Here is a 22,489-nt window from a genome sequence, read left to right as displayed (position 1 = left end):
ACCTCCATTTTTTAGCATACAATCTTAGATATTTATTGCAATTAAAAAAATTGTTATGCTAGCATATTAGATGTACTTCTACAAGATCAAAATTATATTCTCAAGTTAGGGATCCTTGTCTTTTAGTAAGGTAGGTGATTTCCTAAAAGAATGGCTTAGATGGTTAGATCTCCCCTCTCTTCCCTAGCCAACTTTTATTCTCCTTTTATTATCTGACTCTGTTCTACCTACACTTTCTTTCAGTTTGTGTTATATGGAGACGAAAGAATGAATAAAGTGCTTTCGAGATTACTGTGCATGATACTCCAACATTGTACATGAATGAAACTCCTATGCTAAGTGAAACACTAATGTTTAAAGCTTAATCTACACTATCATCAACTGATAGTGTTCAAATAATTGAAGGAGCTCATATTGTATAAGTGCTCTCTAGTTTAAATTCCTACATCACCAGTTTGATACTGTTAAGAGAAGTACTACTTCTCTGAAGCATAATAGCTGAATCAATCTGCTACCTACCAAATTGAATATAATTCTCTGAAGTCCTTCCCTTCAAAGATGATGGGGATCATTAAAATCAACTTGAATAATATGGATAGTAGACGTAAACAACTAGCGTGAGTTTCTTTAATGTATAGTCTCATAAATCGAATCACTTTGTGTTATAATAAAAATAAATAAATTAGTTAATTATAATCCTAGTCATCAACATTTCTTTTTGGGGGACCTTTTAAATAACCAGTCATGAATGAGAGAAGGAAAAGAAAGGAAAGCAATTCTCATGCTTCACGGGTGCGCGTCTCAAAGGAAGCCCCTGCGGGAGCGACCGACACGTCATACAGTCTACCGGCTACTCCCAGTGGGCCCCGCCGCCTAACGCACGGGTGTTTCGGTATAAAACCGCCTCTCCACTTGTAGTCGTCCTCCATCGCTCTCCTCCGCCTCATTCTGTTCTCTCGAGACCGTCTAGAGAGAAGAGAGAGAGAGAGAGAGAGAGAGAGGAGAGAGAGAGGACTCGGAGATTCTTCTTCTTCTCTTTACTAGGCTTGATCTCTTCGTCTTCTTCTTCTTCTAGGGTTTTCTCTACTTCTTTTTTAGGGCTCGGTTTGCTCATCTCGGCGACGGTGAGAAGAGATGGGCGGCGAGAAGGCGATCAGCCTCGAGGAGATCAAGAATGAGGCTGTTGATCTGGTGAGAAAAGTCAGCCTTAACTTTTTCCGATCCTTTTTTCGACTTTTTCTAGTGATTTCGTTTCTCTTTGTTCGAATCACAAGACTAGAAGGATCCAGTTCCATTAAATGCCGGATTTAATCACTTCCTCTTTTTCATGCATTATTTTTGCTAAGTTTTCCTTTTGTTTAGAGTAATCGGATCTCGGTCATTCGTGTGCTATACAAGTAAGGGAAGCGACGAGAAAAAGAAAACTTTACTTTTATAAGAAAAGAAATTCCCGTCTTTCAGTAGAATAATTAATCTGAAAGGTTCTCTCTCTCACTCACTCTCACTCTCTCTCTCTCTCACTCACTCTCACTCTCTCTCTCTCTCGTATTATTACTATTATTCTTCTTTTTCTAGATTTAAAAAGTTACCATTTCGAGATTGCGAGTACATCCGTTGTACTCATCCGTCCGGAAAACGTCCTCTGCCCCACCTCCTTCCTCGAGATTCAGAAAACAATTTACAATTGCGAGAAAAAAAATCTTTAAAAATTTCATTATTCTGCAAGCCGACAGGATATTTGAAGGATGGCCCTTGCTGATCCGTCCGATTAGCATCGGACGGTGAAAGGGCCGATGGTAGCTGCCTAGTGGGCCGTCAAATTGCGGGCTTTTCGGACGGCTCCGATTGGATAAATTTTAGTGAGAACGGAAGTCATATGTTGTTGGCTTCTTCTCCTTGTCGTCTCGTGAACCGTTCTTTTCCCACGGGGGGTCCATGGAATCGATACTGGCTTTTGACCTTTTACTCTCCCGGACAACAGAGAAAAGATGAAAGAAAGATTTTTCTACACAACTTTGACACTCTCACTTATTTAGAATTATCAAATAAATTCTTTTGTTAATCTGCTGTTTTGTTTTTGATAAAAAGATGTGCACATGACTTAGTTTATTGACGAAAATTTCTTCTTCAATCTCGTATCTGCTTCCTATTTTTCTCAAATCTTAATCTTAAACATAAATCTCGTCGTCACTACCCAGACCATTCATCACAGTCACCCCTCTTCGTTATGCCATGGACTATAGACCCTTGCTGTTGTTTTCTCTTTTCTTCAATCCTCCGTTTTTTTCTCCTCTCAACATTTAGAACTAAATGTATCCCATTCTGATTTTATTCTAAAATTTAATATATAATATTAGGCAATAGAATAAATCTAATTTTTGTAATATAAAATAGAAATAAATAAATATTGTTTTTTATAAATAAATTAAAAAATGTTTTTTAACCGGACTTATAACACATTGTATACAGTGACCCCTTACTTATCTTTCTTTTAAGGTGTAACTTAGAATTTTATTTTTGCGTTGTTAGTTAGCATACTTTGTTAACGTTTCTATACAAGAACCATACTCTTTTAATCTAATTAAAAATAAAATATACAAGAAGAGAGGAAAATCTAAGAGAAATATAAAATATGCTCTGATGTTGTGTTTGGAGGCCTTTAAACTCTAAACCCTTATAACTTACATATTAATTCAGTCCATCAATAAAAAAAATTATTGTGACCGCTTCAAAAGCTATTAAGATTCTATAACGTTTGTGATTTAAATATCTTAAATTGTTTTACATTTTTTAATTGATAATAGTAAATATTTTTAATCTTCTTTTTTTTTTCTTATTTTTTCCTTAACATTTTTTTTCCAAGTGTCATATTAAATTCATTTAAGAACTCAAAAAAGGAAAAGGAATTGAAACACAATCATTATAAAATTTTAATAGTTTTTGAAGTGATTAGCTTATTTTTCTTCTCTTAGATTGTTGTTTTAAAAAAGAACCTTCAAAGGACCAAATTAGCAATATAGAAAAGGAAAGTGGCTACAAGATTTATTTTAGAGGAAATATAAGTAGATAGTCTTGCACAGTGTCACTATTTATTTAGAGCAGCTACACTTCTTCATGTCTCACAGGCTAAGATTTTTAACTTTAATATAATATTTGTACTAAGTACTGTTTATTTTTTATTTTTCTTAAACACAAAAATTATATTTACTTGCATAAATTTTATATACTAAATTTACAGCACCACTGTCACATCATCTTCTAAACCATGGTGTTCTTAATGGTTCTCGATGGCACTGAACAATTTGTCATTAGAGTAAGTATTTTTATGGTATGTGAAAGGTCTATTTCAACATATTACTTTTGCGAGATGTGAATTTTCTGGGGTTATAAAAATTATTTATTTTTTTCTGTAACGCCGTAAGGAGATTTGATGAGAATAATTAAGGAGTTTCAGGATGTAGATAAAAATAATTTAAAAACAGTCAGTGAACGTGAAAATAACTTATAATTGAGGGTCAGTGTAATTAAGTCAAAAGTTTAGTACGTACGAAAACTAGCAGTGATATGAGAAGTACTTTTCACAATTTTTTGACTACCACATCATTTGCCAGAAGAAAAAAAGGAGAGAGCTTTTCGTTTCTTCTTCACGTCAAATTTTACAAGGGGAAGAAAAAACTAATGTTCAGTTCGATCACGAATTTTCACTATTTACAAATTGAAAAGTGAAAAGAAACACCTTCTGGTTTTTCGATGAAATTTAACAGTGCTACTGAGTTAAACTGTTGTAGTTGTGTTATATGCAAATTTCCATTTCTTGAATCGGGGAAGTTGATAGAATCATTTTGGTAACCGCCGAGCATGATCGGAGTTTGTCTTTTTGCTCCCAGGAACGAATTCCAATGGAGGAGGTATTCGAGCAGCTGAAATGTACCATCGAAGGTCTCTCGTCGGAGGAAGGAGCCAATCGGCTTCAAATCTTCGGGCCCAACAAGCTCGAAGAGAAGAAGGTACTTTTCGAGACCAAACTCTTACATCTCTTCTTCTTTTCCTTCTCTTCGTTAATCCTTGCGTTAACGAGTTGTTGAGGTGTTAAATATAGGAGAGCAAAATTCTCAAGTTCTTGGGCTTTATGTGGAACCCCCTCTCGTGGGTCATGGAAATGGCTGCCATTATGGCGATTGCATTAGCCAATGGAGATGGGAAGCCCCCAGACTGGCAAGACTTTGTTGGCATTGTTGTACTTCTTTTTATAAATTCTACCATCAGTTTTGTAGAAGAGAATAATGCCGGTAATGCTGCTGCTGCTCTTATGGCTGGTCTCGCACCTAAAACAAAGGTTGGTTTGAATTGGTTCGGAAATTTAGTCGTAGTTCAACGTTCTTACTGCTACGTCCTCTCTGCTTATGCATACTGTGGTAATAATCGCAGGTGCTGAGAGATGGCCAATGGACTGAACAGGACGCAGCAATTTTGGTTCCTGGAGATATCATCAGTATCAAACTAGGAGACATCGTCCCTGCCGATGCCCGACTTCTTGATGGAGATCCTTTAAAGATAGACCAATCTGCCTTGACTGGAGAATCCCTCCCTGTAACAAAGAATCCAGGAGACGAAGTCTTCTCTGGCTCCACCTGCAAACAAGGTGAGATTGAGGCTGTTGTCATTGCCACAGGTGTTCACACTTTCTTCGGCAAGGCAGCTCATCTTGTCGATAGCACAAACCAAGTTGGGCACTTCCAGAAGGTTCTTACCGCCATCGGTAATTTCTGCATCTGCTCCATTGCTGTCGGAATTGTCGTCGAGATCATTGTCATGTACCCGATCCAACACCGGAAGTATAGAGATGGAATTGACAATCTGCTGGTCCTCTTGATTGGAGGAATACCGATTGCTATGCCTACTGTACTCTCAGTGACTATGGCTATTGGTTCACACAGGCTATCCCAGCAAGGTGCAATTACTAAGAGAATGACTGCCATAGAGGAAATGGCTGGAATGGATGTTCTATGCAGTGACAAGACTGGGACACTGACCCTTAACAAACTAAGTATCGACAAAAACCTGATTGAAGTTTTCGCCAAGGGTGTGGATAAGGAGCATGTGATTCTGTTGGCAGCTAGAGCATCAAGAATTGAGAATCAGGATGCTATCGACGCTGCCATGGTTGGAATGCTTGCAGACCCTAAAGAGGTATTTGAGATCTCTGTTTGTCCAAGATTGTGCATGCTCATATATCTATGTTCTGATACCATGCATTTCTTTTTATATTTTAGGCTTGAAACGTTTTGATAGGCCAAATAAGTGAATTTTACTTAATGTAAGGAGCCTTAGTTTTCCCTTTTTTTCATTATATTTTGTATGTGTTATGTAGGCAAGAGCTGGCATTACGGAGGTACATTTTCTTCCTTTCAACCCAGTTGACAAGAGAACTGCTCTTACCTACATTGATGCTGAAGGAAAGTGGCATCGTGTGAGCAAAGGTGCTCCTGAGCAGGTTCTTTTACCAAATCTTTGCTGAATTACTTTTTCTATCTCAATCTAGATCACTAAGATCTGCCTAACTAGTTTCTTTTTTCTTGTCTTAGATTTTGAACCTCTGTAACTGTAAAGAAGATGTGAGGAATAAGGTTCATGCTGTAATTGATAAGTTTGCTGAACGTGGCCTTCGTTCCCTGGCTGTTGCTAGACAGGTTTGCCTTTCATGGTTCTTCCAATTTCTTTTGTTCTGAATAATGGCATTGCATCATTCAACTATTCTTTCAACTTGTGCCACAGGAAGTTCCAGAAAAGTCCAAGGAGAGTCCAGGGAGCCCATGGCAATTTGTAGGTTTGTTGCCTCTCTTCGATCCCCCAAGGCATGATAGTGCAGAAACCATCCGTAGGGCTCTTAACCTTGGTGTGAATGTGAAAATGATAACTGGTAAAAAATTTCAAGTATTCTCTTTCTCTTCACTGAATAAATACTACCCTAACAGGATGTTAATTTAAGAATGTTGCCCAATTCAGGTGATCAACTTGCCATTGCTAAGGAGACTGGCAGAAGGCTTGGAATGGGAACAAACATGTATCCATCATCCTCATTGCTTGGCCAACATAAGGATGCATCTATTGCTGCACTTCCTGTGGACGAGTTGATTGAGAAGGCCGACGGGTTTGCTGGAGTATTTCCAGGTGAATTTGATCAATACATGTTCTAAAAATGCAATCTCTTTTCTGAAATACTTTTCTCTGTGGAGCAGAACACAAGTACGAAATTGTGAAGAGATTGCAGGAGATGAAACACATATGTGGAATGACGGGAGATGGAGTGAATGATGCTCCTGCTTTAAAGAAGGCCGATATTGGAATTGCCGTTGCTGATGCCACAGATGCAGCTCGAAGTGCTTCTGACATTGTCCTTACTGAGCCTGGGCTTAGCGTCATCATCAGTGCTGTTCTTACCAGCAGAGCCATTTTCCAGAGGATGAAGAACTACACAGTAAGTATTTTATCTAGCCGTTATTAGTCTGGCTTTCTTCTGTTGTTCCTGACATTCCTTTTCTTTTTTATTTCTCTCTTAGATTTATGCAGTCTCCATCACCATCCGTATAGTTGTAAGTGCTTAGTTATGACTTATGAATCTTCCAATCTTCATTTATGAATAGTACTGTCCATTTATGCTTTTCTGTATCTGTAGCTTGGGTTCATGCTTATTGCACTTATATGGAAGTTCGACTTCTCACCCTTCATGGTTTTGATCATTGCCATTTTAAATGACGGTGGGTTGTCAAAATCTCGGTCTAATTTTTAGTTATTGCCATGTCCATTACTTTCGTATTGATTTCCTTTCTTCTCTGATTTTCTAATTCAGGAACCATAATGACAATCTCAAAGGATCGAGTGAAGCCATCTCCAATGCCTGACAGTTGGAAGTTGAAAGAAATTTTTGCAACTGGAATAGTTTTTGGCAGTTATTTAGCCCTAATGACTGTCATATTTTTCTGGGCCATGAGAGATACTGATTTTTTCTCGGTAGGCATTTTACTTTATCCCTTCTGTGCATTGAGTTCTGATTAGTTGTCAGAGAGATGATCCTCTTTGCAGTTATTGGCGATTATGGACTTCCCAGTATCCTTAGTCTTTGATATTTCCCTAGAATTAATTGCAGCTTAATATTTTCTTATGCCTTTGCAGGATAAATTTAATGTTAGATCATTGAGGCATAACAATGATGAAATGATGGCTGCTCTATACCTGCAAGTTAGCATTGTCAGTCAGGCTCTTATCTTTGTCACTCGATCACGCAGCTGGTGCTTTGTCGAACGCCCTGGGCTTCTCTTAGTCAGTGCATTTATCATTGCTCAACTTGTAAGATCCTCTTTCCTCAGCTCTATATATCGGAATATGTTTTTTCTGTTTTTAGGTGCCTATGTTTAATTTTTGAGCGTCAAGATGGAAGGATAACCATCAAGACCACAGGTGAAGTTGCTGGCAGTAACTACTCAGGATTGAGAATCTATCAAAATTGCACCTCAGCATTTCTTTTGTTGAACATACTTTGAGATGTCGGACTAGGAAGCTTAAGGTAGTGCTGCAATGCGAAAATCATGCCCATTATCATGAGTTGGTCTGAAAAGGTAGAGCTTGGACTTGGATAAATTTGGTTGGACAGATTGACAGAGGAATCCATGATCCCAAATCATCATCTCCTTCATACCTTATTGAATAGGAATTCCTAGTCTTACCATCTGATTAGGAATGCAGTCATGGTCTGGTTTTGATGAGATCATCTACACTGGTTGATGCATTTATTTCGCAGGTTGCAACTGTTATAGCTGTATATGCTGACTGGGCCTTTGCGCGAATTAAAGGTATAGGATGGGGATGGGCTGGGGCTATCTGGCTTTATAGTATAGTCTTCTTCTTCCCTCTTGACTTGTTCAAATTTGCTATCCGCTATGCGTTAAGTGGAAAGGCCTGGGATAATCTCCTGGAAAATAAGGTAAGAGTATTCTCATTATCCAATGTGACCTTATACTAGACGATTCCTCATTCCTTAACTCTGAACACTCTCGTCCTTGCTTCATAAAATTACAGACTGCCTTCACTACCAAGAAAGACTATGGCAGAGAAGAAAGGGAAGCTCAATGGGCTATGGCTCAGAGAACCCTTCATGGACTCCAACCGCCTGAAACAGCTAACCTCTTTGCTGAGAAAAGCAGTTACAGAGAACTTTCAGAGATTGCTGAGCAGGCTAAAAGGCGAGCGGAGGTTGCAAGGTAATCTATCATGAAAACTTTCTTCATATTTAAGTAATTTAGATACTGGTAATTAAATGTACAATATCACTACTTTCTCAACTGAATAATTTCAACCTTCTTACTAATCTGCAGGCTCCGTGAGCTGCACACTTTGAAGGGTCATGTGGAATCAGTTGTAAAGCTGAAAGGGCTGGACATTGATACCATCCAGCAGCATTATACAGTATAATATCCACAATTTTCTGGATGAGATATTGTTAATTATTGGTGGATGATAAGAAGGATAACCCTCTGCTGGTTTCTATTTAGTTTAGAGCCCTTTAGGCCTGCATTATGCCTTAATCCTTGTAACTCCTGTTTCCCTTAAGCTTCTTTCTTTTTCCATTGAGCTCTGTGGGAATGGACACCTATCTCTTATGCTTGATACTCGTAATTCTGCTTCCCTTTGCTCCTTCCTTTTTTTCCATTGAGCTCTGGGGATTGTTGCTGTTATGAAACTCTAATTAGTAACTATTATTTCCTTTAAGCTTCTTTCTTTTTGTCACCCTGGATTGACGATTGCTTTACATATGATGATGCCCAGATGATCTAGTTGAGCTACGAGTGTTAGTTCGAGTCCTAACTCGAGCCCGATCTGGCCAGGTCAGGCTATACGAGCTAAATGAACACTTCTCAATCCGAATATTATTCTCTTTTCGCTTCCATCCTGGATTGACAATTGCTTTACATATGAGTGCAGACGTTACATGGGCTCGGTAGCAACTATACAAGCTTATTTGATGCAAATGAAGTAGATACTCTATCTAAAGCTGTCCACTTCCAGATGACTCTTTTTACTACTACTACTACTACTGCATGAGCTTCACATTTAGAGAGATCGATGGCCATAACAGCAGTCATAATTCCAGAAAGAAGGTATCACACACAAGTCAGTCATAAACAAACGTTTATACAAAGTACTTTTTTTAAAAAATTAAATACTTATCTTACTACTACTTCAACTACAACTACTAGTCTAGTCCACATAGTAAAGTAATAATACAAGCAGGTGGTCACGCAAAGTCGAGAATTAGCTGGTAGAGGCATTCCATTTAGAAACTCCATCTCTATTTTAAGTCCACATCTCCATTCAATGAAGACGTACTTGAGGGGAATTAGGCGTCGGGATCACTTCCTTCCTATCATTTAATTTTAATATGCAATGGGAAGAAGAGTTGAGGGTAAACTCACCATTGGGTAGGCCCATCCGAGCTTATAAATAGGCTACATCGTACACCCATCACCATCAACCCAACTGACATTGGAATGCATGCAAAAAGCCAAAAGATTGCACAAACGAGAGATTATCCAACCATTAATCCAAACTCTCCCCATCATTTATTAATTAACTATCTCTCTCTCTCTCTCTCTCTCTCTCTCTCTCTCTCTACAACAAAAGCACCACAGAAACTATTTCCCCACAGGGTGAGAAAGCTCCAAGTCTATGCCTAGCTTTCACTTTCCCACCACTCCCTCCAAAGGAGGAAGCTTTTTTGGACTTCCTTTCCCCTAGCCACCAGCAGCAGTGATAACTAGCAAGCAAACTCCTCTCTCCTTCAGTCCTTCTTCGTCCTCCTCCTTTGATGGGAAGATGATGATGAATAGATCAAACGAATGCGATGAGTCCTCCTATGTCCCTTCTAATTCCATGATGTCCCTTTCTGGTTTAGTAGAAGAAGGTGACATCCAAAGGAATCATCTTTGGGATTGGGAGACCACCACCACCACCACCTCCTCCTCCCATAACCCCAATACCACCATGCCATTAATCTTCCCCGATGCCAACTTCCAAGATTGCCCTTCTCCTCTTCTCCCCATCACCGCCACCAACTACTACCCCTTGTACTCCCCCCAACTACTCCAACAAGACTACCCCTCCGGCCCAATCAAGAACGAGGACCTCGGCCTCAACCTAGGCCGCCGGACTTACTTCTCGGCGGGCGACGCCATCGCCATCGACCGGCTGCTCGCCAAGTCCCGCGTGGCTTGCCCGATGAACCACCACCGCCCGCCACGGTGCCAGGCGGAGGGGTGCAAGGCCGACCTCTCCGGCGCGAAGCACTACCACCGCCGGCACAAGGTGTGCGAGTTCCACTCCAAGGCCGCCGTCGTCTTCGTCGCCGCCGCCGGGGGATTGCAGCAGAGGTTTTGCCAGCAATGCAGCAGGTACCACCACTTTGTCCTAATTCTACGCCAGTAGATTTTAATTCACTCATCCTCATTCCTCCACATAGAGCTTACTATATTAATGTACATTACTTGCCAAAAATAAAATATAAAAAAGATCCTTCGCTAATAGTATTACTACTGGCGCAGTCGGGATATATTTTCCATGATCCTTCATTATCTTTTCCACTCTTTTCTTTTTCCTTCTTATGTAGGTTCCATTTGCTATCAGAGTTTGATGAGTCCAAGAGGAGTTGCAGGAAACGGTTGGCTGATCACAACCGGAGAAGAAGGAAGCCTCAATCCTCAGACAACTGCAAGGAGAAGAGCAAACAAGCTCCAAAAATATACACCACCAAAAGCACTAGTAATGAGCTAAAAGGCGTATTACTTTCTTTGCTATTATCCTATTCTTTTTTGTACTCTTCTTATCTATACTACTCTCTTCGTTATTTTATTGTACATGAGCAGCAGCAGCAGCAACTTCTACAGCCAGTGATTACCAGAAGAAGACAACCCATTTGAGGAGTCTGCCAGCTTTATGTCTGAATGCAAGTATGAGCTCTGAATACCAAGGAGTACCATTCTTCTTCTCCTCCTCATTATCCAGTGGTCTCTTGTGCTCCAGCTCCAATGAAGGATCCATGTACTCCACTGGAGGTGGATCAGAACACAACCACAACCACAACAACAACAACAGCAGCAATCTCAATCTCCTCCATCTGGGTCAGTACTACTAGCTCTCTTCCAGTATGTTTGAGGTGAAACTCTTTGTTCTGTTAGTTGGATGAGGGATGGCTCTTGTATGTATCAGTCCTTTTTCTTTTGTGGTCTCTTTCTCTTTCTTTCCTGCTTGCCCATTTAGTGGGACTAATGTTTTCTTCTTTTTCAGAACAACCAGTGCATTATACAGGATCATATTTTGGAATTTTGTGGCTCTAGCTAGCATCTTTCTTCTTTGGAATATATTCTTTTTTAAACAATTTTATGCATTTTAGATACACATACAGATATATGTATGCAGGAAGGAAAGAATTGTTGCCAAATTGAAAAGTATGTATTTTGATAACCAAAAATGTCAGCTATGAGCTATCTCAACTTGGATGTTCACATACACCTATATACATTTTAAATCATATATATATATATATATCAGCACTTTTCTTGATATAAGCTAGACAATCATCAAGTATCAACTCCAACATTCACATTATTTCTAAGAAATATGTTAATTAATTATTTTGACCATACTGAAAAATTACTCCACTATAAATCCATTTAGAAGCATGTGGAGATATTGTTACTGCTACCACATAGTATGGTGGTGTACGGAACACAGGGACGGTTGTCTCAACTCTTGGTACGACCCACACTGACACACGTACATGCCTCTCAGGCTCTGCCACCTCTTTTTTAGGGGTCACGTTAGCCTTGCAGCCTATCCTACTGCTTCACTGTCCTTGCGACGGCACCCGAGCCGTTCGATCTCCTGGCTGATGGCCCGGATTGCCACGTGGACCGCCGCGATCTCCTCCCGAGACTTGCTCCAGATTGGTTGGGATGCGGTGTGACCTCGATTGTATAGTAAAAGTTAAATTGCGGTTGGGGGAGGCGACAGGACGGTCAGAGGCGGTTAAGATAACAAATCTTGTAGTCAAAGCTGTGAACCGAGTTTGACCAGAAGGTGCGTCTCGGTAATTACGGAAACAGCTGGGGTTGTTTTTGGATAATGCACTTAATCCGAACCGACCATCATAAGTTGGGCCTCATTCTTGGGCCGGGCTAGTTTGGGCCGTCCATTGTAGAAGTGCCTCGTGATTAATGCTGCTCGACTTTTTTTATTTTTGTTCTGTTTTGCTTCCAGAAGGTTAATTACACTTTAATTTGACTTGGAACCATGCCTAACACGTCTATTAGTACCGACCAATTTTGATCTATACTTTTTGAACATCACTTTACGGTGTTTGGTGGTTACTCAGAAGCAGAAAAACGTGGTTATATTTTAAAAGATTATTATCTTAATAGTGTTTGAATGAAAGAACTGGAGAGCTCTTCACTTAATAATTAAAAAAAGAAGAAGAAAAACTCCCACTATAAAGTGGGTAAAACTTTTAGAAAATTATCATATATATATATATATATATATATATATATTCTAGTTTGTTGTGCATCCAAACCTAATGGTTGTCACAATGGAACAGCTTATCCTATCAATCACCCTCCTCGTACAGTTGAACATCTACTACACCTTTCGGCGCAGGGCCCGCCTCCCTTTTAAGTTCCACGCACCAATCATGGATAAGGCCCATTTAATTAACGGTCATTATTCACAGGCCCACGGCGTAAGATCTCCGCCGTACGGTTGTAGGGCTTCTCATCTTGGATGCCGTCCAAAGCTCGCTCGCTTTTTGTATGGGTATTATTTGGTGGGCCTTTTTAAATCGAGCATCCAAAGCTAAGGCTTGTCACAGTCTCTTTACCAATTAATGGGTTTTAATTTTTCAGTATATATATATATTTTTTATTTATTTAGAAAACTTATAATAAAATACCCTACATTATGTCTTTATTGTGATTCAAGTCCCTGCTTTTGTACTTACGAGTTAAATAACTGAAAATAATCTTAATATCCTTTAGTTAAAAAGGGAATATAATTTAAGAATCAAATATGAGTATTTATATATTTTTATTCTTAAGAGAATAGGGCCAGGTTGAAAGAAAATATCAATATGGTGGTGTGTGAATATATAATAAAAGGAAAATATAGGGTGTTTTTTATAAATTATTTTAATTTGTTATTTTAATACCTAGTCTAAGAATGTTTTGGGTACTTTTCTAACTACCCCATAAATTATTATTATTATTATTATTATGCTTAATACGCACAGGTAGGCGAGTCCGCTTCCGAATTCCGACCCCAGAGACCGCATTGTAACGGCCCGTGTCTTGGAGGTCTATAAATACGCGAGAGAAGCTCGGCGTCACAGTTTGTTTCCTTTTTTTTTCTTTGTTTTCCCTCATTTCCTCCTTTCGTCGTCTTCCCCACTTTGGTTCCAAGCTCTGTTAGCGAGCGAGAGGGGAGGAAGGTTAGGGTTAGGGTTTCTCTGGGGTTATATGGGATTGCGGCGATGGCGGAGAGGAAGCCGTCCGTGGAGCTCCGCAAGGGCGTCAACGGCCTCGACAAGTTCGTGTTGAAGGAGGTCAGGGGCAGCTCCGTCGAGGTCCGCTTCCTTCTCCCCTGGATCTGTTTCTTAATGTAATGACCTCCGTTCCGCTTGTAATCTATATCTTGCTTCAGTTTTATCACGTCTCGGTTCCGTAGAGCCGGATTCTTTCGCAGATTCCTAGATTTGGTGTCTCGTGAGTTTCTTGATCTGATTAAATGCGTCGAATTGGTATAGAAACTCCTGTCATTTCTGTGATCAAGAGCTTCTTGATTCTTGAGTGGCTAAGGTTCTTTGACTGGATAATCCTCTCTAGGGTTTCTAAGTTTGGATAATTCTTTGATCTTGTCCTATTTTATGCAGGTAATTGTTTGGTAGGGTAATTATTTCAGTGTTATGATGTCTGGATGTGATCTTTTGAATGTCTGTTACTTGGATCCTCCGGTGAAATTGTTAGAGGAGGAGACACTTGTTGGTTGTTTATCTTCTTGTGGCATGCATTTCCTAGAGGAAAATGCAGTATGCGGAGTTAAAATCTTTGCATTATATTAGGTTATTAAGATAGAGTTGATCTTAAGCTTGTAATGTTTACCATATCTGCAAGCTCTATTCAAATATAGGGTTTTGGTAGTTACCCTTCTGGCATGCGAGTTAAGCTTTAATATGTAGGAATATAAGGAGAAAGAAAAGAAGCCTATGAAATCATTTCATTCAGAGGAACAATGTACAAGTGTAATAATGGTCTGGCGAGAAACCTCATTTCACTTGTTTCTTAGCTGAATATCTTGTAATGTTGTGATAATTTCTACCTGCTATGTCTTATAAACACAGGATTGTATGAACATACACTATAATATCTGGTTTAATGAGTTGTCTGCTGCCAAGTGCTGCCTTCTTTATTTTTTCTCTTTTTTGTATGTTTCTCAAGTCTCTCATATCAAAAGAACACAACTCATGTATCTGAAATTGATGGTTGTTTGCTTAATCCTGTGCATGTCAACTGTAAATTTTCATGGATAACTGTTACATGATAGTTAAATGGATGTAGATAGAGTATTATGTGTCTCTCTTTCTCATAATTTTGCGTTAGCGCTTGGGTTCTTCAGCCTCTCATTTTGCACTAGTATCACTTATGATTTTCTTTTTTACTGTTGTTGTCCAAAGGACTGGTTGGTGAGAATTGACTTTGTTTTCTGCTATAAAATAAAGCAGTCATCTTTCTTGTAAACTTAAAATGGGAAAGCAATTGCCAGTTATGTCTTTTTCCTTCTGCCAGGTGTATCTGTATGGCGGTCAAGTAACCTCCTGGAAAAATGATCATGGGGAGGAGCTGCTTTTTGTCAGTAGTAAGGTACATTTTTTTTTCCCATGTGATCTTATTGTTTGTACATGTATTCTGCAGATCTCATTTATAGATATAACTCGAGATACTTTTGGTACCAATTGTACCTTTTTTTCACATGTAGATTATGTTAACCTAAGCAATTTTGTTCCTTACAGATTGTGTATTTGTTCAAAAATGTTTAGGCATTTTCTTGTTGGATGTTTCTTGCATTATTTGTGCTAAGCTTTTGTCTCATTCACATCAAAACGATGTCTAATTTTCTATACTTTTCTCCCTTTGTAGGCTACTTTTAAACCCTCAAGGGCAATCCGTGGGGGTATACCGATATGCTTTCCTCAAGTATGGCATCTTAAAATATATGAATTTATGTCCAATTATCTTAATGAATCTTGTCTATCTTGAAAGCAAAAGTCCCTCAATAAATGCAGTTTGGAACCCTTGGTAATCTTGAACAACATGGGTTTGTGAGGAACCGGTTTTGGAGTGTTGACGATAATCCGCCACCTTTTCCATCAAGCGCTTCTAGTAAGACTTTTGTTGACTTGATCCTGAAGCCAACGGAAGAAGATTTCAAGATTTGGCCTCATAGGTCTGTTTTCTTGTGAATGAATTCTAAGGCCTGTTTTTCTTTGTGCTTCTAGCAAGCTTTCAAATATATTCTTTTAAGAGAATATTTGCTGCACTTTGTCATCTTTTCATAACTTACGTCCTTCCTCGGGGCTGAATTTGTTATCAATTCGATTTGGTTGCAGTTTCGAATTTCGCTTAAGAGTTGCTCTTGGACCTGGAGGAGATTTGATGCTCACTTCCCGCATAAGAAACACCAACACTGATGGAAGAACATTCTCATTTACTTTCGCATATCATACATACTTTTCTGTCTCAGATATCAGGTCAGTGACGAGCCTGCTTCTTATTTGTTATTTGTGGCTTGATAAATTCTGTCTTCAAGAAACTGTAAGAGAAGTATGGAGAACTACGTGGTAGACAAGGTTCCCGTCATTGAAGTAGATTAATATATGTTTGCTTTGAGATTGATACATAGTACTTTCGGAGTTGGAAGATTTTCTTCTAAATTGTACTTCTAAGCTGGTGATTACTAGGGTATGCAATAGTAGAGAGAAAGTAACATGTTCTGGTCCCTCTGTAACTTTTGTTTCAAACTTTGGACACCATTTCTTATTCAATAACATAGCAATGAAGGTGCATATTCAAAACCAAGTAATGTTTATGAATCACTAGAGTACTTATTTTATGCAAACCTGATATTTCAATAATCATGAAATAAGCTTTCTTCTCTTTTGGACCTCAGTGGCTAGTTATATTGCAGTGAAGTGCGAGTTGAAGGACTGGAGACATTGGACTACCTTGACAATATGAAGGGGAAGCAGCGCTTTACTGAGCAAGGAGATGCAATTGTATTTGAATCTGAAGTAAGGAAATTAACTCGGTGGGATATGATTAAAAATTTAAAATTATTCGTTGATTACCAATTAATACAAACTTGTTGACTGTAAAGGTTGATAAAGTATATCTGAGCACACCGACCAAGATTGCAGTTATTGACCATGAAAAGAAAAGAACATTTGTCTTGCGGAAAGATGGACTCCCTGACGCTGGTGAGCTTGATGACCTAGTATAATAGCAAAACTAGGGTTAAATAAACTTTCCAAAGGTCATGACTGTTATGCGGGAGACATCGATTTTAGTCATGCTTAAATAATTATGTTCATCATCTGTGCCGGCATATGATTGTGATCTTCTGCTCCCCTTATTTGTCCCCTGTAGTTGTATGGAATCCATGGGACAAGAAGGCCAAGGCCATGTCAGATTTTGGGGATGAAGAGTATAAGCATATGCTCTGTGTGGAAGCTGCAGCTATCGAGAAGGCCATTACTCTGAAGCCTGGTGAAGAATGGAGAGGAAAGCAGGAGCTATCTGCTGTGCCTTCCAGTTACTGTAGTGGGCAGTTGGATCCTCAAAAGGTTCTTGAGGGTTGAGTGTTATTTGGTGCATCCTGTACAGGTAAACTGGACATTTCTTTGTTGACATAACTTTCCTTATTTTGATTCTGCTCACCTTTGTTATATGATATTCTCTGGCTGAAAAGCTTTGAACTAAGTGCTCATGATGAGATACTTTAGCTTATCGTTTGAAGTATTCAAAGTTGAAAGCCATCAGTTTGTCAAACAATTAACTGATCTGTTGTTTGTGTAATGAGATTGTCGCATCGAGGGAAAATTGGCTTTTTATGTATTCGATGTTTGTCACTGAATTAGGGATTGTTTGAAATCTTGTAAAATCCTTTTTCTCAAATTTCAAGTGTGGATGATGATACTGTAGTATGCCCTTTTAGAATAGAATTTAAGAGATACTATATAGTAAGGTGCTTATCGAGTCGCATACTCTCATTCTGATTTTTATGTCCAATTTATATTTCTGATTTGCAAAACTTGCCGGTGACTTCTCTTTTTGCAGGCCCAACCAGTGCGCAGTATAGAATTGGTGTTAGACCAGACATCGATGGTCTCTCAACTTGTCATTCTCAATTTTCATCACCCCTACCCTGTTTGTATGTAGAAGCAGATTGTCAGTAGAATAATAGATGTTCCTATGTGGTTCGTACATATGAATTGTCATCTGGAACTTGGGGCCACCTCCTGCTTTTATCTTGTTTCTTTTTTGTAGCAATATTTTGTCATAAGACTGAAGTCCCTGAGGAAGAGAAAGCGGCATATAAAGGTCTCTACTGGCCTTTGTAATCCATCTGTGGGTTTTATGACTTTTCGGTTAACCCTTTCAAAGTGTTGTGTGTTTCCAATTTATCAGTGCCTCTATCAATCTCTTGTTGATGTTGGGAATGATACAGAGATACCTGGATCTTGTTCTGTTTCACTCTGCTGTCTGCATAATTGCTTGATAATAATACCAGTGATATCTTTGTAATCCTTGCGAGTTATAATTTACGCTACCACTAATACTGCTACATTCACTTTATTTTTGCATTTCAGTTATTTAGATTTTGTCAACAAAAAAAAAAGAAAAAAAAAAAGAAGCAGCAGCCTGCAGGTCTGATTATTTTAATATTTTTGTGAGAGAAGTAAAAAAACTTAAAACGGTATTTTAAGTTAAAATGAATAGCAATTTATTGAGTACGTACTCCATAAAAGTTGGAACTTTATTGCTTACAATACTAAGTCCATAGGACAATGGCGAAACAAATTAGAGAAGTAGGCAAGTCAAACCAAGCGTAGCTTGAATTCTGCTACTTACGTACTGTTATAATAATATCATATATAAATTCCTTAATATCATATCCGTTGCCTGGTATCGGAACATTTTAACAGATCCTTTCGGTTTTCCCCGAGTACTTAACAACAGTCGTTACTTGGGACAAAAAGTCTTTTGCAAAATGCTAATAGGTGCTTTCCTAACCACGCGATTCTTCTTGGTTATGTTTTTCTTGGAGAAAAGAGAGAGGAGGTAAAAGATTTTTGTATCACAAGAGAACCAACCAACCGCAAGGGGCGAATATTAATGTAAGTCAACATCCCCCTCTATAATATTTGCTTTGATCCAGTCCAGATAATGCGTCATCCCCTCCAATTCCTTCCATATCTACTGAAATTTACTTTTATTTATTTATTTATTTAATCATGATAATGATACTAATCATGTTTACTATAATCTTGATTAATAAATGCACTATCCTATGGTAATTACCATCTTAAACTTCATTTATTACTTTTATGTTAGACTCAAGTCAGAAGTTAGCTTACCTAACTGATATTGTCTCTCCTGATTTGATAGTGAATCAAACGTCTCAATTTCTCTTATCCTCAAACCTTGTTAATCTAAAATATATGCGTATCATATAAATCCTAATAGAGATAAAAAAATAAAAATAAAAAAGAAAAAGAAAAAATGTAATTAAAAAAATATAATTAATTTCCACAAAGAGAGAGAGAGAGAGAGAGAGAGAGAGAGAGAGAGAGAGAGAGAGAGAGAGAGAGAGAGAGAGAGAGGTGGAGCCAAAAGAGGGAGGGAGAGAGAGAGCGAAAAGTATTTTATTTTATTTTATTTTTCTTGCTCTGCCGCGATCGGCAGAGAGAGAGAAAGAAAGAGCAATCTAATCCAATTCCAGGAGAACGAGATTGGGATTGGGAGAAGGAAGTAAGCGAAGATAGAGAGAACGCGAAGAGCCAAAACCCCACGAGAAGCGAAGAGCAAAGAAGACGAGATAGAGAGAGAGAATTCGAGCTCTCTCTCTCTCTCTCCCTCTATCTCGGTGATGCGCTTCGAATCCAGCTCTCCACCTACTTTGAACTCCCAAAGGTTAGCTTCAGCCTTGCTTCTTCTCTTATCCTTCCCAAAGTTCAAGTATTTTCCTGGTTTCTGCTCCTCTCTCGCTTTAGCCATCTCCAACCCGATCTCTGGCAACCCACTTATAACTCCGACGTGATCCGTTTCGTTTCAGTTGATTGTTGATCCCAATAGCTTGGAACTAATCGCGGAGCGATTCCCTGTGATCAATTTGTCAAAAAAGGCGGGAGCTTTTTGGATTTCGACGTCTCTCTTTGAATTGGGTAGTGCTCGTCTTAGGGTTTAAATTCTACCAAGATTGGGTTCGTTGATATTCGAGCGTGGGCCGACATTTCCCGAATTGGGTCTTCTCCGTTAGTGTTGGTTTAGGTTATTATGTCTCAAAGATGAGATCTTTTGGCTGCATTGTTCTTGTCCTGCAGTTGGGAATATATTTGAAAGACTTTCTTTTTGGGAACAGGGAAAGGTAATTTTAGTTTGAAAGAGGAAGTGGATTCGAAGATGGTCAGAAGAACCCTAATTCTGTTGGTCTGGTGAATTGTGTGGCTGTTATGCAATAAGAGATGCCAACGCCATCGCTGCCACAGCACAGTCGGATTAACCTTCGCGATTTGAAGTCACGGATTGTTGTGAAGCTTGGCCCGGAGCGTGCACAGAGGTACTTCAATTATTTGAATCAGCTATTGGCACAGAAGGTTAGCAAGCCGGAGTTTAACAAGTATTGTCTTTTGGTCCTTGGGCGTGAAAACATCCCCTTGCACAACCAGCTTGTGTGCTCAATCCTTAGAAATGTCTTCCTCGGAAAAGCCCCTCATGAACTGGTTCATGAGAAATCATCTGCCAAGAATTCCTTACCTGTTGGTAAGACAACTTCTCAAGGAGATATTGGGTCTAATCAGGGAGCAGGATCGGTTCCCTTGTCTACTACTCGGTCCAATGGTGACATCTTACTGTCATCCCCTCGCAAAGTCAGATCAGGGACCCGTGACCGAAGGATTAAAGATCACCCGAGTACTCTTGTACCAAACAGGTGGGCTGATTTTATGGGAAACCAAGATTTGATACCCTCTGGAGCAGCTATTAAGCAGAATGGCACTCTGGGTCCTTACGATCTGAAGAGATCATTGCAGCATCATCAAGATGGATTTGCAGAACCTCCACCAAAGAGACAACGGATGGAAAACTTTGTGTTGCAGGATCAGGCTTCCGTTCAGAGCAAGAGCCTATTTGAATTGGCTGTCGCCGAAGATGTGGAAGAGGTTGAACAATGTTATGAGTTGCATTCTCCAAGAAGTCCTCTTCGGGCTCCTCTTGGGATCCCCTTTTGTCCAGCCAGTGTAGGTGGTCCACGTAGATCCTCACCATTTCTAACTTGTGGGAGCACTAACAATTTTGACAGCGGTGAGCTATGTCATACTGAGGTTTTAAGGGAAAGGATGGAGAAAATAGCAGAAGCACAGAACATGGGAGGAGTGTCAATGGACTGTGCTAATTTGTTGAATAATGGACTAGATGCTTACCTGAAGCGGCTGGTTAGGTCATGCATTGATCTGGTAGGTGCAAGGACAGGACACAAATTTATGAAGTATCCACCCCACAGTCAGCAACCTAAAGTAAAGACTCTCAATGGAATTTGGCAAAGAAACTATATGTATATAAATAATTGTCATGGATCTTCAGATGGTACTTACGAGTTGAAAAACCCAACTTCACTATCTTTACAGGACTTTAGGGTAGCAATGGAGCTGAATCCGCAACAACTTGGTGAAGACTGGCCATTGATACTTGAGAAAGTTTCCTTCCGTTTATTTGACAAATAAAGCAGGTCCAAATTAACCTTTCTTTTATCTACATATGTGGTTGTGTAGCCCTCAAAGAGCCTTGGGGCATGCCCTATTTTGGGCCAATAATGACGAGACTAAACCAAGTTAACAGCTCTACCCTCATCAGGGATTAACAGAAAAAAAAGGTTTCGTGAGAAATTTCTCTGTCAGCATGAATAAGATCTGTTATTTATATCAGTCTGTCCAAAGAGATTCTTTTAGCGAAAAAAAAATCCCCTAATTCCAGCACTTGTTGTATGTGCCAGCATCCACTAGGGGACATCTTCCTTCCATGGCAGCTGGAGATCTTGTGATATCTTATTACAGAACATGGGAGGAAATCAGTTTTGCAGGAATACTGATATGTAACTTAGTACAGGTATAATAATGTCAGTAGGACTTATGGGTTGGATTTATGTATTATCAACTCATAGCTGCTTTAATAGATTTGGTTGTGATAGCTTCTTATCATTTCAGGATTTGTTATTACAATTTGATTTGGGCATCTGATTAACCTAATATCTGACAATATGTATGTCGGAAATCTGTTATATAGATGTGTTTCAAAATGTCAAATTTGATAGTCATTTATAGACATGAGAATTGATGGTCATGAATGTTCTTGTTGGCTCGTTGTTCATGTGCTCTACAGTCTTACGTTTCATATGTGTCAAAAAAAGAGTATTTCTTTATTGGGAATATCATAGATTTGTGGCGTCTTCTCATTATTTTGTCCTGGATTCCAATTTATTTTGTATTTGCAGTAAATCTAACATTTAGTAGTTGAAAGACTTTCTAAGTTTGGATTTGATTTTGTCATATCGTATGTCTTTAACTTATTCAGGAAACAAATTATTGTCACTTGCACTAATGCAGTGCACAAAATGTTGTGTGAAATTGTGAATAAATAGTAGAAGAACAAATTTTAGGGAAAATGTGTATCATTTACTATCCTTTTTTTTTCTGATTTGTATGATTAGCCAGCTATCAAGTTTCTGCTTTTCATAAGAACGAACTATTTCTTTAGATCACTGATGAAAACTTTACTGTACCTACAGTGTCAGCAGCAATTCATAATTTTGCATTTCCTAGATGTACACTTATTGCTTATTTTTTGGACTTCAGATTATAGTGTATCAATACTTCTGTTTAATTGCCAAAGGGGAAGAAGATCTAAATATAAAAAGAAGAGGAAAATACTAAATAGGAACCTTGCAAGCTAGTTGCCAAGCTATAAATAGACTGACTTTAATTTTGAACTGTTTGAAGTGTAACAATTTTGAAGGATGCTATTTTTCCAAGAAGATCCTGTCTCTCTCTTATTTACCATAGTTGGAGAAATGTTCTATTTGGATCAAAGTAAACTGTCTTTGACATGTCATACAGAGG

General features: G+C 38.9%; 4 protein-coding genes across 6 annotated transcripts; all 4 read left to right on the top strand.

Annotated features, from left to right (window-relative positions):
• Positions 1-932: 932 nt before the first annotated feature.
• On the top strand, positions 933-8,769 carry LOC140771745 (plasma membrane ATPase-like). Its single transcript, XM_073113397.1, has 16 exons — positions 933-1,191; positions 3,888-4,007; positions 4,100-4,336; positions 4,429-5,190; positions 5,372-5,494; positions 5,586-5,690; positions 5,776-5,920; positions 6,007-6,171; positions 6,240-6,478; positions 6,561-6,593; positions 6,677-6,758; positions 6,851-7,011; positions 7,174-7,347; positions 7,799-7,981; positions 8,077-8,258; positions 8,373-8,769. Exons 1-16 carry the CDS (start codon positions 1,135-1,137, stop codon positions 8,467-8,469), a joined length of 2,865 nt encoding a protein of 954 aa, XP_072969498.1. The 5' UTR covers positions 933-1,134; the 3' UTR covers positions 8,470-8,769.
• Positions 8,770-9,660: 891 nt separating this feature from the next.
• On the top strand, positions 9,661-11,534 carry LOC140772355 (uncharacterized). 2 transcript variants are annotated; one of them, XM_073114390.1, is made up of 4 exons: positions 9,661-10,445; positions 10,706-10,812; positions 10,917-11,171; positions 11,338-11,534. In XM_073114390.1, exons 1-4 carry the CDS (start codon positions 9,871-9,873, stop codon positions 11,385-11,387), a joined length of 987 nt encoding a protein of 328 aa, XP_072970491.1. In that variant the 5' UTR covers positions 9,661-9,870; the 3' UTR covers positions 11,388-11,534. The 2 variants fall into 2 exon arrangements, with proteins under 2 accessions (XP_072970491.1, XP_072970490.1); XM_073114389.1 differs by having other exon boundaries at positions 10,661-10,812; positions 11,338-11,528.
• A 1,902-nt stretch (positions 11,535-13,436) lies between these two features.
• LOC140771746 (putative glucose-6-phosphate 1-epimerase) lies at positions 13,437-17,900 on the top strand. The gene is made up of 9 exons (XM_073113399.1): positions 13,437-13,666; positions 14,886-14,960; positions 15,237-15,293; positions 15,383-15,543; positions 15,707-15,847; positions 16,285-16,387; positions 16,474-16,573; positions 16,743-16,979; positions 17,433-17,900. Exons 1-8 carry the CDS (start codon positions 13,574-13,576, stop codon positions 16,952-16,954), a joined length of 942 nt encoding a protein of 313 aa, XP_072969500.1. The 5' UTR covers positions 13,437-13,573; the 3' UTR covers positions 16,955-16,979; positions 17,433-17,900.
• A 1,082-nt stretch (positions 17,901-18,982) lies between these two features.
• LOC140772643 (uncharacterized) lies at positions 18,983-21,739 on the top strand. Of its 2 annotated transcripts, none has more exons than XM_073114807.1 (2): positions 18,983-19,289; positions 19,738-21,739. In XM_073114807.1, exon 2 carries the CDS (start codon positions 19,841-19,843, stop codon positions 21,095-21,097), a length of 1,257 nt encoding a protein of 418 aa, XP_072970908.1. In that variant the 5' UTR covers positions 18,983-19,289; positions 19,738-19,840; the 3' UTR covers positions 21,098-21,739. The 2 variants fall into 2 exon arrangements, with proteins under 2 accessions (XP_072970908.1, XP_072970907.1); XM_073114806.1 differs by having other exon boundaries at positions 19,432-21,739.
• The last annotated feature ends 750 nt before the right edge of the window (positions 21,740-22,489 follow it).

This window comes from Typha angustifolia, chromosome 12, assembly GCF_048772165.1.
Source record: "Typha angustifolia cultivar Huaian chromosome 12, ASM4877216v1, whole genome shotgun sequence".
Classification (NCBI taxonomy): Eukaryota; Viridiplantae; Streptophyta; class Magnoliopsida; order Poales; family Typhaceae; genus Typha; species Typha angustifolia.
Note: the sequence above shows the minus strand (reverse complement) of the source record. Positions and strands in the feature narration are given on the sequence as shown.

Bases quoted from the DNA above. Each gene is read 5' to 3' on its own strand.
- LOC140771745 (XM_073113397.1), top strand. From the start codon at position 1,135: ATGGGCGGCGAGAAGGCGATCAGCCTCGAGGAGATCAAGAATGAGGCT. The intron at 5,691-5,775 runs GTTTGCCTTTCA...CTTGTGCCACAG, and splicing joins CCCTGGCTGTTGCTAGACAG to GAAGTTCCAGAAAAGTCCAA. The intron at 6,479-6,560 runs GTAAGTATTTTA...TTTCTCTCTTAG, and splicing joins AGAGGATGAAGAACTACACA to ATTTATGCAGTCTCCATCAC.
- LOC140772643 (XM_073114807.1), top strand. From the start codon at position 19,841: ATGCCAACGCCATCGCTGCCACAGCACAGTCGGATTAACCTTCGCGAT.
- LOC140771746 (XM_073113399.1), top strand. From the start codon at position 13,574: ATGGCGGAGAGGAAGCCGTCCGTGGAGCTCCGCAAGGGCGTCAACGGC. The intron at 13,667-14,885 runs GTCCGCTTCCTT...TCCTTCTGCCAG, and splicing joins TCAGGGGCAGCTCCGTCGAG to GTGTATCTGTATGGCGGTCA. The intron at 14,961-15,236 runs GTACATTTTTTT...CTCCCTTTGTAG, and splicing joins TGCTTTTTGTCAGTAGTAAG to GCTACTTTTAAACCCTCAAG.
- LOC140772355 (XM_073114389.1), top strand. From the start codon at position 9,871: ATGATGATGAATAGATCAAACGAATGCGATGAGTCCTCCTATGTCCCT. The intron at 10,813-10,916 runs GTAATGAGCTAA...GTACATGAGCAG, and splicing joins ATACACCACCAAAAGCACTA to CAGCAGCAGCAACTTCTACA. The intron at 11,172-11,337 runs GTCAGTACTACT...CTTCTTTTTCAG, and splicing joins TCTCAATCTCCTCCATCTGG to AACAACCAGTGCATTATACA.